This window comes from Megascapheus bottae, chromosome 28 (genome assembly GCF_031878675.1).
Source record: "Megascapheus bottae isolate mThoBot1 chromosome 28, mThoBot2.hap1, whole genome shotgun sequence".
Lineage (NCBI taxonomy): Eukaryota > Metazoa > Chordata > Mammalia > Rodentia > Geomyidae > Megascapheus > Megascapheus bottae.
Window position 1 is genome coordinate 6,632,833 of NC_143536.1, and position 13,858 is coordinate 6,646,690.

Genomic DNA, 13,858 nt, shown 5'->3' on the forward strand with positions numbered 1-13,858 from the left:
TTCTTAAAGATGCCAAGAATGACTTCACATCCTTCAGTGATCTGGAAGAAGGAGACCAAATTCTGGAAAGTGGAGCTAGGGAAGATTGTCAGCTGTAGTCAGTTACATCATCACTGGGGTTTTGGAGTCAGGCGAGGTACTTGCCTCTGTCTGAAGGTGTCTGGGAAAGTACTCTCAGTATTGGTAGCATTTTATTACTAAAACCCATATAAAATAATTTGAATGTCTGTGGACCATGGCTGGCACTCTGTATTTCTTAGGTCTTGCCTTCTCCTTCCATACCTCTCAGCTCTGAGGTCAGGCAGCCTGTGGAGGCAGTATCAATGGAGGCAGAAGCTCATGGCAGGAAGGCCCACGGGGGTGCTCTAGGCCAGTGCAGCCCCAGCAGCCCCTGGACCTTGTGGGTGCATGCGCTCTCCACCGTGCAGTGCCAGCAACCCTCGTTTTCACAAGATTTCTTTCCAAGGGACCATCTTTGAATGAATGCACTTATAGCAGAAAGGCGTGCGCAGGTGTCTGCGCGCGTGCTCATCTCTGTATAGACACCTCACTGGAGAAGGATGGCGCCTGTCTCCCATGGCCTCTGTCTGCATGCTTGCCTCATTTCTGTACCTGGATTTTTCTGTTGGTGGTGATGGTGTGATGGTACTTTTGTGATGATGGGCCTCAAATGCTAGAAAATGCTCCATTGCCGAACCACACCCATGGCCCAGTGTGTTTTGGTACACCGGTAACACTGGTATTAATTTCTAGTTTTTAAAGAAACTAGAAGTTGCTTTGAGCAACTTGTATTGAATATATGGTGTTCTTTGTATTGAATTGTATGGTATTCATTGCCTTCTTTTTCAGTTTGGCTTTTGAATTAGACCTAATTTTTTTAATGGCCCTCTTGGTTATTGTGGATTTTTCCCACTGCTTCACCATCCCCCATGCATGGGAGAGTGGGAACTTGGAGCCGACTGTTGCATCTGTTTCCCAGCACAGATGGATATGGCTTTGGTTTCTTTGTGCCAGATGAGGCTCAGGGTAAATATTGCCCAGACAGAAGCTCAGTTTGTTAGTGTTTTTCAGCTAGTGAGGCCTGTTGGAAATGTTTTCCTCATTCCAGGAGTGAAAACACGAACCCTGAGTATGGTCCCGACAGTGGAGACCAGGGGTGCTAGTTGACAGAGAGGAGGAGGAGAAGGACTAGTAGGGGGAGGAGGAGGAGGACTAAAAGGAGAAGGAGGACGACTATGAGGAGGAGGAAGAGGAGGAGGAGGAGAAGGAAAAGGAGAAAGACATGGAAAACATCTCTGTGAATCTGAATCTCCTCTGAGTATCTCAGACACTTCACTGTACACACATACAAATGATAGTTAAAGTGCACTAGCACTGTAGTATGAAGCATAGACCTTTGCTTTTGATTCCATTACTCAGAAGAATATGATTTATTCATTTACTCAACACATCAGTCTTCCATGAGCCACTGGGTTAGAGTGTGTGTATAATTAACTTATCAATTATTGAGTTGCACACAAGTCCTTCTAATGGACGCAAAGGTACTTGTCAAAGCATTCCCTCAGTGTGGTATTAATTTACAGGGTGAATCCCCTTGTAGAGTAGCAGAGGAAGCCTCTGCTCAGCTCACATTTGAGCAGTTGCCTTCTAGTTAAGGGGTGGGGAAGGGGTGGCTAGGCTTGCTGGGTGCTAAGGTGAAGCCACGAGCCATGCAAGGTGTGCCTCATGCAGAAGGCAGTCCCACCATGACCCAGGCAGGCTTCAGACTCAGGTCCACAGGCAGCTTTCTTCAGATCTGGCCCAGGCATGTCCACTTTCCAGGGCAGGGAGGGGCCTGTGCTGTGCTAGTCCCTCGGGTTGTCAGCTCTTATTCACAAGCCATGCTGGAAATAGTACTTCCTCAGTCACATTGCACAGGGCCCACCCTTCCCCCACCATGGTCCTCCCTAACACTGTGTCCCCTGTCCTCCTTGAGGTCTGTTCTAGGTTTGCGTAGAACCATGGCTGTATGCTGAGGACTGGGTGAAGGCTCTGGTGCCCAACTTCAGCCTGGCCTTCAAGAGTCTGGGGCATTGGCCCCCTTAGCTCCCAGGTCTTCAGTCCCATGCCCTCAAGATAAGCAGTCTGGAGTCCACCCACTGCAACTGCCTTGAGCTCTGGACCAGGCCTACACCTCTTATTTTGTCACTGTGGCCTGGCCAGAAGGCAGTGGTCAGGAGTTGGTTAGCACTGTATATTGGAGTGTACTGTTCAAGCTTGCATGTGAGAGAATACTTATTTCTAGCTGTGACTGATGACTGGGTGGGGATGGGAAAGGCTGTGATGTGGCAAGCTGACAGACAGGTACAGGAGTCATTGGCTGTACTTGCTGCCACCTTGCCTACCTTTGTTCTCTGTGTAATTTGGAGTGAGGTTATTGATTTCAGCTTTGATGTCATGATGTATCAGCTGTAAACAGTTGTACTTGTCCCTGTTGCTCTGGTGACTGGTGGGGTGATAATTCAGAAAGGGCTTCTGCAGAGACACAGCCTGGGTATTACACTGCTGAAGACGTCCCCAAAGGTACCATTGGGTACAGGAGGTAGGGCTAGAGGAGGCTCAGCCTCTAGAGAGGGAGGGACCCTGTGGCGGGACTGCTCGCCCCATACCGAAGGCTCTGTGGAGTGTCTGCTTCCTTCAGCTGTCAGGTGTTCCTAGTTCTGACTCAGTCTTTATCCAGTCTCACTAGAGGTTGCCAGCTTAGTTAAAAAACAATTAGCAAACTGCTTGTATTCTGTGCTTCATAGGTAGTTTCCGTTCAGTTGGTAGGCTTCTGGACAGTCTCATACAGGCAGCTCGTGTGTCCTCTCAGCACTTAACACTTGTGTCCATGTCACCCTTTATTGCATGTGCTTTCTCCCTGTTATAGGAACACTCACTGGGACCGTGACTGCCTGTGGGCAAGTCACTGCTTTTGAACTGCCAGTGCTCTGCGTTATCTCGAGGCAGGCTGAGGACATACAAGGAGAGATGAGGCCTTCCTTTCCCATCCTACTGCCTTTGCAACAACACGCTCATCTCCTCCCTGGGCAGTGAACACGTGGTTTTCCTTCCTGGGTGACATCCTTTGTGGTTGCATCTCATCCTTGTTCTTGGACGGTAGCAGAGACAATGCACAGAGGTCTGGAACAGCACCGAGCCTCGTGCTGTGTGCCGCTCCCTCCACAGTGGGCCTGGCCTGCTCTTGCTTTATCACTCCCAGCACGGATGTGTTGGGGAGAGAGAGTTGGCCTGGGTTTGCTGGACTCTACCCGAGTGTTCTCTTGCTGTCTGGTTCCTTTCAGGCTTAGGTCACAATAGGTGTGGGTTTGGCCTCACTCTGGTCCTTTGTAGACATCTGCCCACATCACAAAAGCCCCACGCTTGGCACAGCCTATGTGGTTGGCACTGCCTCCCTGGGAGGAGCCCAGTGCCTGGAACAGCAGGGGTTGCAGGTGCATTGGCACGTGGCGGGGCGCTCACCCGGGCCTTGCCTGCCCGGCGCCTGGCGGTGCTCAGCAACACCGTCCCGTCCCTGAAGTATCTCAGCCCGGTGGGCTTGTCACTCCAATTAAAACTTCAACATGAAGGCAGCCAGGCTTCTCCCTTTGTACCGAGTGTGAGTGCCAGGCTGCCAGAAGTATGTCATAGAAACGGAGAGGGGGGCACATTTCAGGGGCTGTGCTTCTGTGTGAGCCACCTCTCCAGGCTCGGCTTGCTGGTGTCCTGGAGTTCCTGGGAGGCAGGTTTCTGTTTGCCAACAGAAAGTCACCTTTGGGACACGGTGAAAGTCAGTGTGCTGTGCTCACAGACACAGCAAGCCTCACACCATGACTTATCTCTGGCAGGGACTTACAAAATAGTCTCTCTGGCTGATTGTCAAAAATTACATCATATTGGAGTAAACTGCTTTTAAATCCGACATCCATTATTCATGTATATTAACTGCTTTTTTATTTTTTTATTGGCTGTTTTGTGTGTGATTTACTCTTTTCTCACTAGCGCCTTTCTCATTTCTATTTTTTTTAAATTTCAAATCTTAGCTCATCTGTGAATTTATGGAAGCTGTTCACTTGGCTTTGTGTGTGAACATCAGCATGTAGACCCCGAGTTTTGTAGTGTAACCTTGCATTTCTGCTGTGTTCAGTGAAAGTAGCACTTTCATGTACACATGAATGCATTCTTCCCCCAAAGATTTAGAGGCCTTTTCCCTTCATGTCTTCCCTTTTTAAGACAATGAGTATTTGCAGTCTTTTACTCTAGACCTTCCCTGAGTGAAGCCGCACCTGCCGCTCAGGAAACCACCAACCCTGTTGCAGTGGGTAACAGCAAGCAGACAGCCCCAGTGGGTCAGCAGACACAATGTGGTATAGAACACTCTTGCCCGCCCACAGTGATAGTCAAACACATGGTGTGCAGCCATATCTCACACACACACACACACACACACACACACACACACACACACACACACACACACACAGGTGTGTAGTCCTGGCCCACAGTGGTAGATACACATAGGTGTATAGCACTTACAGCCCATGGTTCTTTCATCAGATCCCTGCTGAGACCCTGGTGTGCCAGATATCCAAGAAGTGTCTGTCCACTGCGAGCGTGGAGCCAGGGGCCCTAGGCAGCTGGCGGCGTCAGGCTGATGGAAATAATGTCTACACAGTTCATTCCGTCCGACTCCCAGATCAGTGTTTTTTGTTGTACACCATCAGCGCCTGCACACTTCTGTGCACATTCAACCTTTGTCAGAGTTCCAGCATCACAGACCTTCTATGTAGTGATTCTGTCTCCCAGAAGTTGTCTTCTTTAGATTGCTTTTGTTTGTTTCTAAGTGAGGACCTGGTGGCCACTTGTGTTCCGTGTTTCCAGATCTTCATTCCGTCCTTGAAAAGGCTTTGTTAGTTCTAGGTTGATAGGCATATTCCCTTAGTCCTCTGAGGACATTAGTTTTGACTTGTATTGCTGGAGCTGAGAAGATGGCTGTCCATGTACCCGTCCATCCTTTCTGTGACTTCTTTTTTTCTCACCTTCTACTGCTTTTAAGTTTACTACTGCTGACCAAGCATGGTAGTAAGTAATCCCATCACACTCAGGAAGATGAGACAATTTTGAGTTCAAGGCTACCCTGGGCTGCATACCCAGACCCTGTACCATAGAGAACAAAAGTCTTTAGATTGATTTTAATTTTCTTTGGTTTTACTCCAGTGTCTCTGAGTAGATTTGTTTTTGTGTCCTGCTTGGGATTTCTTGTGCTGTGTGCTTTTCAGTTGCAGGAAATTCTTACCTATAGTTTTATTAGATTCCTCTGCTAGTTCTGTTTAGAATTCAGGTTTGATGTGTGTTTTCTGAGCATGTTTTCTCTCCGTGCTAGTCACCACGTGCTCAGAATTGTTTCTCTCAGAATTGCATTCTAACTAATTCCTCTACTCCACCCTCCAGATCACACATTGTCTCTTAGACTCTTATTTCTCATTTAGCTCATCCCTTGACTTTATAGAAATTTTATCTTGTTCCTCAAATTTGCTTCATTGCTTTTGCTGCCTTTTAATTTCTTCCATTTTATCTGTAAGTATAGTCCACATGCACTTTTTATGTCCTTTATCTGATAAATATCTAATATGCTTGTAGGTCTAATTAATTAATTTTTCTCTCAAAATAAATTATTTCTGTATTTGAATTTTTTAATTGTCCTCTAATACTTGGCTGGTTTCAATTTGTCTGTCTCTGGAGGTTTGGGTGGTCTTTCTCCTGAGGAGATTCTTCAGCCAGTTGAAGGCAGCATGTTACCCACCTGAGAGGACTTTTAATTCCTAGGTTCAGCCCTTGGTTGTGTAATATGCAAATCCTAGCCATGGGCTGTACAGTGGGGCAGACACCACTCCAGGGGGCTCTCCCCACGGGTGGGTGGATGGGCTGCCCCCTAGATTGCTTCTTCCTGGATGCCTACAAGGGCTCAGTTGTATGTGGACATCTCCATTTCAGTGTTCTCTTTGCTACCTAGACGCTGGGTCTCCTGACTCCCACCCTCCAGGCTCCCGGCACTGGCAGGTGTCCCCAGACTAGCTCCTGGCACTGGGAATGCCTTGTTCCTCTGCAGTGCATGTTGTTGGAAAGCTGTATGGTGACAGGTCAGGTCCTCTCCTGCCTTCTCAGCATGTCTTTGGGTGTGCTGTTCTACACCTGACGAGTAGACCTCAAGGCCAAGCTCTTTATGAAAACATCTGAGAACTGCCTTGTTTGGGGCCAGGATCTTGCATTAGGCCAGCAGCAAAACTGAGCCTCTAGAAAATGGCAATAACAGATCTTTTATGTAGTTATGGGCGGCAGACTGGCTAAGTGCTGGCTTTGCCTGGTATGGACCCATCAGTTATCTCCTAATACAGCTGCAAGCACTTGTGAAGGTGTAGGGAGTCGTGACAGACACAGTACCTGGAGCATGCCAGGCCCTTGCTGCTGCTTACATGGAGGGATAGAAGGATGGATGGACAGGTGGACAGGCGGCAGGATTTCTGCTCCAGGGAGCTTGCAGCCCAAGTCTGAGGGGTGTTCTCCAGTGTGCGTGTGTGCTGTGATACTTGATAAAAAGAGTTGACCTGATTTGATGAGATCATAGTCTCCTCAGGAACTCTCCATCCTCAGAAAAGAGAAGAAGGAAACACAGAGTTCAAGATGGCCCATGGGAACACCAGATGAAGCATGTAGATGCAAGAACTCTGTGTGCCAAGGGCTTCATGGCGAGGCTGAGTACACTTGAGTGGGTGGAGGGAGAACATGAGGTTTATTGGCTTTTGGTCTCTGAGCATGGCTTTTCCCCTCAGAAAAAGAAGATATATGCAGTGGTGATGGAGGAGAGCTACTGGGGAGTAGAAGGAAGGTAGAAGTCTGCTCACAGGGATCTGGTGAAGGCCAGGTCTTCTCCTCTGCTTTAGTCTGGTCCAACATCTCCTCACCTTTGGCTGTTTCTCACTTCCTGTTTTAAAATGGTGGACAAATGACTTCTGAGCTCTTAAAGTGCTAGTCTCAGGAAGAGGTGTTCTGCCCATCTCTGCCTCTTGGAGTGGCAGGTCTGGGTCCAGAGGATAAGCCAGCTACTTCCATGCAGCTGGTGTTGGCTGAGGCCTCTCACCGCTCAGGCAGACTTAAAGAGAACAGAATGGAATTCCTTCCTTGGTCATCAGAACAGGACCCAAATCCTAGCATGGCCTCTGTAATTCTTCATGGAGATCTCTGTGTGCAGGTGGCTCCTGTTGTCTCATGTCAGACTGTGATTTGGGGAGAGTTTTTGATGCTAACTCCCATTTTACAGGGTAAGGAGGAGCTGTCTTGCTTTGAGCCTTTTTTCTGTCATGGCACCTGCAATAGCTCAGGTCATATGAGCAAGATCAAGCCTGCCTGGCCAAGGCAGTTGCTGAGCTTTCCAGGTGTTGGGTTGTGGTCATTGTCTCCCTCCTCATTACTGCTGCCTAAGGCAGCAGCTCTCAGACACAAATGGAGGTCTCCCTAGAGGTGGGTCTCAGTACAGAGCAGCTGGTGGTGCTATGCCTGTTCTTATTGTTTCTGTCCATTCTAGCACCTGGTACAGAGAAGGTGATTTGTCACCTGGCTACTAAGTAAGTTACAGCATTATTCATTCAGTTAAAATGGGGGAGGGGGGAGCTGGGCAAGATGGCTCACACCTCTAATCCTAGCTGAGATCTGAGGTTCTAAGCCAGCTTGGGCACTAAAGTTGGTGAGACTTGGTTATCTCCAATTAACCACTAGAAAACCAGAAGTGGCACTATGGCTTCAGGAATAGGGCAGTAGCCTTAAGCTGAAGAGCTCAGGGGCAGGACCCAGGTCCAGAGTTCAAGCCCCACAACCAACAGCAACAACAACAAAAAAACAGTGGGGATGACCTTAGCTGAGTGGAAGAACACTTTCCTAGCAAGTGTGGGGCCCTGAATTCAGTCCTCAGCCCTGCAAAAACAAACAAAAAAACTTATATGCTAACCAGTGTGGTATTGTGGAATTGAATGAATATTATATGTACCCACATTCTGCAACCATTCAGAAGAATGAGGTTTCCTTAGAGGTACTCACAAGTGGAAAGCTGAACTGTAAAACAGTAACCCCGGGGCAGAGGAAAGTTTATGCATGTACATAAAAAGAAAAAAATCTAAAAAGCAATCCACTTTTAGTACATACCTGTAATCCCAAGAGAGTTGTGAGTTCAAGGCCAGTGGGAGCAAAGTTAGTAAGATCTACCTCAGAGACAAAACCAGAAGGATCAAGGTATGGCTCAAATGGTAGAGTGCTTCCTAGCAAGAGTAAGGCCCTGGGTTTAATCCTCAGTGCTTTCTGAAAACATCTCCACCAAACTGAATCTAGTTGGAAGCCAAGGAAAATGGAAAACTATCCATGTACCTGTGGCTCACATCTGAAATCCTAGCCGCTCAGGAAGAAAAGTTGATGAAACTTTGTCTCCACTTCACCAGCAAAATGCCAGAATGGAAGTATGGCTCAGTGGTAGAGCACCAGCAAGAAAGCTACGAGTGGGAGGCCCTGAGTTCAAGCTTCAATACCAGCACACACACACACACACACACACGCACGCACCTGTGACTCTGCTCTGCATTCCTTCATTTCTTGCAGATACCTCTGCAGAACTGTTATTCATCCCAGCAGAGTTGGCTCTTTGGATTCATTCTTAAAGAATCTGCTAGTGGGGCCGGGAGTCTGGCCTAGTGGTAGAGTGCTTGCCTAGCATGCATGAAGGCCCGGGTTCGATTCCTCGGTACCACATATATAGAAAAAAGCCGGAAGTGGAGCTGAGGCTCAAGTGGTAGAGCTCTAGCCTTGAGAAAGTCCAAGGACAGTGCTCAGGCCCTGAGCTCAAGCCCAGGACTGGCAAAAAAAAAAAAAAAATCTGCTAGTGCCAGTACAAATTTGCAATGATTACTATTGAAACTCTCCCATAACATTCGCTCAGTGCCGGAGAGGAAACACCCTCAGCCACAGCGATGGACTGCAGACTTGGTGCCACGTTAGTACAGAGCATCTTCCCCAGCAGGCAGCGGTGGGAGTTTTCTCTTGTTCCCAGCACATCTGAACACCTCTGAGGACGAGTCAAGTGGCCATGAGTTGACTCACCCAACTAGAGCAATAAAGAGAAAAATTAGTCTAATGCATAGTCTTAACAAGAAGGAGAGTGCGAGCATGAATTATTAATGTGACTAGTCTGTGGCAATCAGATAAAATGAAGTCCCATTTGCTCAACCTTATTAAAAGAGAGTGCGGGCAGGAGGGAGGGAGGGAGTGGGGTAAAGGTCGTTAAGGGATTTCTAGCGTGGAAGGCCTGACTTGGAGATGGTAATGTGTTTTCTAATCTCTGTGGTCTTTAACTAAACACAATAGTAAAGGTACTCTTCACATAGTTCTGACTCGTTGAATTATTGAACATTTTAGAAAATACTTGACTGCTGACTTAGATGTCTTTATGATGAATTTGCAATCTTTTTTTGGCAAGGGATTGGTCCTCCTATATCACCCAGAGATGATTTCATCCCCTTGTCAAGAAAGAACTTCTGGAAAAAGTAAAGATATAGTGACTTGGTACCAGATTTCAGTCCTTAGACTTACCATGGACCCTTTATGGCCGAAGGTCTCCATTCATGCTGCAGAAGTTTAACTTTGTTAAAAGCAAGAAAAGTGAGAGTTCAAAATGTTGAAAGCTCTGTAATAAGTAGGTGAAAATTCCTTCTAAGAATTAACACATGTATAAATGGCTGGTAGTCTGTGTGCATACTTATGTGTGCCATACAAATGTATATGGGGAATGTCTGTCCCTCAGACATTTGTATTTCTTTGCTTTGAAAACAATCAAGTTTTCAGCTATTTTGAAATATTCACAATATTACTTTTGTAATACACTATCAGGTTGACATTTTAAATTTTGAGGTGATTTGTTGAAAATGGAAAACTTGATTATATCTATACTTGAAAGAATACTCTTCTTTTGTTGCCAGTTGTGAGGCTTGAACTCAGGGCCTGGATGCTGCCCCTGAGCCTCTTTGTGCTCAAGGCTAGCACTGCATCCAGGTTTTGAGTGGTTAATTAGAGATAAGAGTCTCACAGAGACTTTTCTGCCTGGGCTGGCTTCAAACCACCATCCTCAGAGCTCAGCCTCCTGAGTAGCCACCAGCACCCGGCTTAGTTATTTTTAAATTGTTAAAGTCTAAGACATTTTTGATGCAGTTTTTGACTGGGGCCCAGCTTATTCTTTAGTCTTCCTGGAATAAGAAGGTATTTTGGATCTGAAGTCTAGATGCTCTCAGTGGAGCTGTGAATAGGTGTGGGGTTTCAACTAACAGAAATTTCCCCAGATTTCACTTGTTAGCATGTGTGCTAACAATGTGTGTGTGGTGGTTTGATTTCTTCTTCCTCAGTGCCAATGTAGGAATCCACACTGTTGTGTAATTAAATGCATAAGTTAACAAGAAAAGGAAAGCACGTGATTTCCACATGTGTTAATCTTAACACTATTGGAAAGCTTTAGAGTTTGCAATTCATTTAAAACAATGCATGATCAGCAGAAAAGATGACCACTGAGGGAGAGGTGTGAGTACTGGTAAGGGGGAGGGCTGAGTGCTCAGCACCTGCTGAGCAGGCATTGCTGTTACTTGAACTAGTAAAGTTTTTCATGAGACACTTCAGAAAGCTTCCTGTGAGTCACCCTTCCCTTCCCCTCTGCTGGGGAAAGAGTAGAGTAGCTAAAATGGATGCTGTATTGTCTCCACACCTTCCACACCTGAGAGATCAGAGCTTCCCACACCACCTGGGGTGGGGAAAAGAGGGCCTGGTTGCTGGTTAGTCTACACAGATCACCAGATGCTTAGCCAGGCAGGCTTCGTCTTCATCTTCCTTGTCCCTGTACTGGTCTTTTACCTTCTGTGCCGTAGACGCCGAAAGAGAGCCCACCCTGGGTCATCCACAAGCTTGCCCAGCCCTGAGTTCCTACGTTCCCATTCATTCCAAACCACAAGCAGCCAGGGGCTCTCTTGTCTATTAAAACACCGGGCTACCTGGGTTAGGGTAGATGGAACACAACAGCACAACACTCGCTAGCATATGTGAGGGCTCTGCTGGTCCTGATCCTAGGGTTTAACCCCTTGAACTGAACAAAGAAAATAAAATTTAGCAGAACCTCACTTCCCCATTTGGCACTTCAGCAACCTATGAGTTTGTCTGCATTCCCTGCTGTGATTCCAGTGGCTGTATCCCAGTCCTGGCGGTGGCCCGCTGGTGGCCAGAAGATGCGCTGCAGAAGACAGAAGGCAGGAGTAGGGTGGACATGAAAGTATCCAGCAGTCCTCTGACGTGTGCTTCCTCTCCCAGATCCTGGTGTACAGCCTGGAAGCAGAGCGCTGCCTGTCAAAGCTCGGAAATGCACTTGGTGACTTCACCTGCGTCAACCTCAGGGACAGCCCTCCCCACCTCATGGTCAGCGGCAACATGGACAGGAGGTACGTCCGAGTGTGTGCTGGCCGGTCCCCACCTCCACGTTGCAGCTTTGCCCACCTGAGCTGAGTGTGTCAGCCCATGACTTGGAAAGCAGAGGCTTGCATTAGGTAATAGTTGGACCCCACTTTGTCTCTGCTCCATCTCTAAGCGCCACAGGACGATGTTCTGGTCAGCCAGTTGGTGGACACAGTTGGTAGGAGGTCCAGCGAGACCACTTGGAATATCTCTTGTCCCCCTGCTGCACAATTTGTTTGGCATTTAAAAGCTCACTTTCTAATATTAAAAACAATAACCTAAGGGATGAATCATGTTCCACAAAACAGGGTTGCCTGCCAAAGGATGTCAAGAGTGTATTTTCAGAACGCTGCGGTGTCCCTCTGGTGATAGGGAACGAGACTTGATGGGAGCAGATTCCAGTTTCTATTTAGCTGATTAGCAGCCTTCTCTTTAACGCATTGGCTTAGTAAGTCGGATTTTCCCCACATAGGGTCCAGTGCCAGCCGTGGACACTCCGGGAGCCATCAGCATGAAAGGATTAAAGTGTCTGAAAAGACCCTTCGAGTCCAAATTTTAGGTTTTCCTCCTCCCTGCCCCTCTCCCCTTGTCTTTTTCTTTTCTTTCTTTCCTCTTGTTCTTGGCTGGTTATCTGCTGTGTCTGATCCTGTGCCCTGAAGAGTAGTAGCATGGCTAGAAGCCAGGGGCTGCTGGCGCCCTCCTCTGGACCCCACCCCGGGCTGCAGGTGGTGGGCCGCTGTGCTCAGGAGGCAGCTGTCCTTCTTGCCAAGTCCTAGACCCCTGTCCCTTGGGCTACTGCAGCAGTCTGCAACAGTAACCACTTTATCAAATAGTATTTCCAGCCCCCTCAACCTTCACTCAGCTACCTTTCCATCCCCTTTTGCATGTAGTAAAAAAGTAACATGGAGAAAAAGTATTCTATCACTTTCTTCCTCAAGACCTGAAATGGCTCATGTTCTGCTACTGAGGGGCTGAACATTGGGCTCAGCTTTTCTCCTACTAGCAGCTAGGCCTGGTAGATGGCTCCTGTGGTGCGTGCAGCAAATGGAATGAATCCATGCACTCTGAGTTTACCTGGTAGGTTCTCCAATGACCAGCAAACAAGGAGGAGGCCCATCAAGACCTGGGGGGCCTGGGATACTGAGGCACGGGACCATGTGTTCTGCTCACAGCTGAGCACTTGTACAAGAGACTGAGTGTGCCATGGTGTCTGCGTGTGGAGCTAGCAGGGAGGAAGGAGACTGCTCTGCCTTGTTCCCTGAGGAGCAAGACCACCTCATTCTGCCACAGCCCCAACAGGAGCCCCACACCCTCTGCTCACGCTCAAGTCCAAATTTGCAGGCTAAGTCTATTTTATTAGAAAACCATTGTTATGTTTGATGGGGGAGGGGGGATTGTTTGTTTTTTAAACCAGTCCTGGGCTGAGCTCAAGGCCTGAGCACTGTCCTTGGACTTTCTCAAGGCTAGAGCTCTAGCACTTGAGCTTCAGCACCACTTCTGGCTTTTTCTATGTATGTGGTACCAAGGAATTGAACCCAGGTCTTCATGCATGATAGGCAAGCACTCTACCACTAGGCCAAACTCCCAGCCCCTGTTTTGTTTTGTTTTTAAACAAAATCTCTGCCTCAGTAGAGAAAAAGAACAAATGAAACTGGATGCTGGTGGCTCACGCCTATGATCCTAGCTACTCAGGAAGCTGAGATCTCCAGTTACCAAAAACCAAATGGTGATGTGGCTCAAGTGGTAGAACACTTGGCCTTAAGCAAAAGAGTACCCAGCCTCTGAGTTCAAGCCCCACAACTAACAAAAAAAAAAACAGGCAAATGGCCTAGACTGGGGCATGGGTGGAAGGGGGCGAGGTTAAAGTGATAAAGGGTCCCACAACCAGGACTGGCACGGGGCTGTTTGACTGTTGTTGGCATGTTAGGCTTAGCCTCACCTATAAGAAAACTCTTTACAGATTAAAATACTGGACTCCACCTTATGTGATAAAAATATAAGGGTTAAAAGTGGTAGCTGTGCTAGAATACTAGCCAGCTACTGGGGAAGAAGAGATCAGGGGACAGGTGGCACAGCCCAGCCTGGAGATAAAGTTCACGAGGTCCTCCCTCAACAGAAAAAGTGGGGCCCATAGCAGGTGGTCCTGTGTTATCCCAGCTACATGGAGGCTTGGCTCAAGTGGTAGAGCACCTGTGTAGCAAGTGCCAACAAAGCCCTAAGTTCAAACCCCCATAAACTAAAAAAGTAAATGAGGTTTACATAAAAATTGCACCTCTGGGAAAAGAATCAGGCATCCAGACATTGAAATGAAGGG

At 47.6% G+C, this 13,858-nt stretch overlaps 1 protein-coding gene across 4 annotated transcripts in view; it reads left to right on the plus strand.

The window, feature by feature from the left end:
• Fbxw8 (F-box and WD repeat domain containing 8) overlaps positions 1-13,858 on the plus strand; it is an 85,808-nt gene that overhangs the window by 58,777 nt on the left and 13,173 nt on the right. For all 4 annotated transcript variants that reach the window (XM_090320183.1, XM_090320184.1, XM_090320182.1 and 1 more), the window contains one exon: positions 11,404-11,531. In XM_090320183.1, the coding sequence (XP_090176309.1) occupies positions 11,404-11,531 (128 nt within the window). The remainder of the gene's footprint in view (positions 1-11,403; positions 11,532-13,858) is intronic.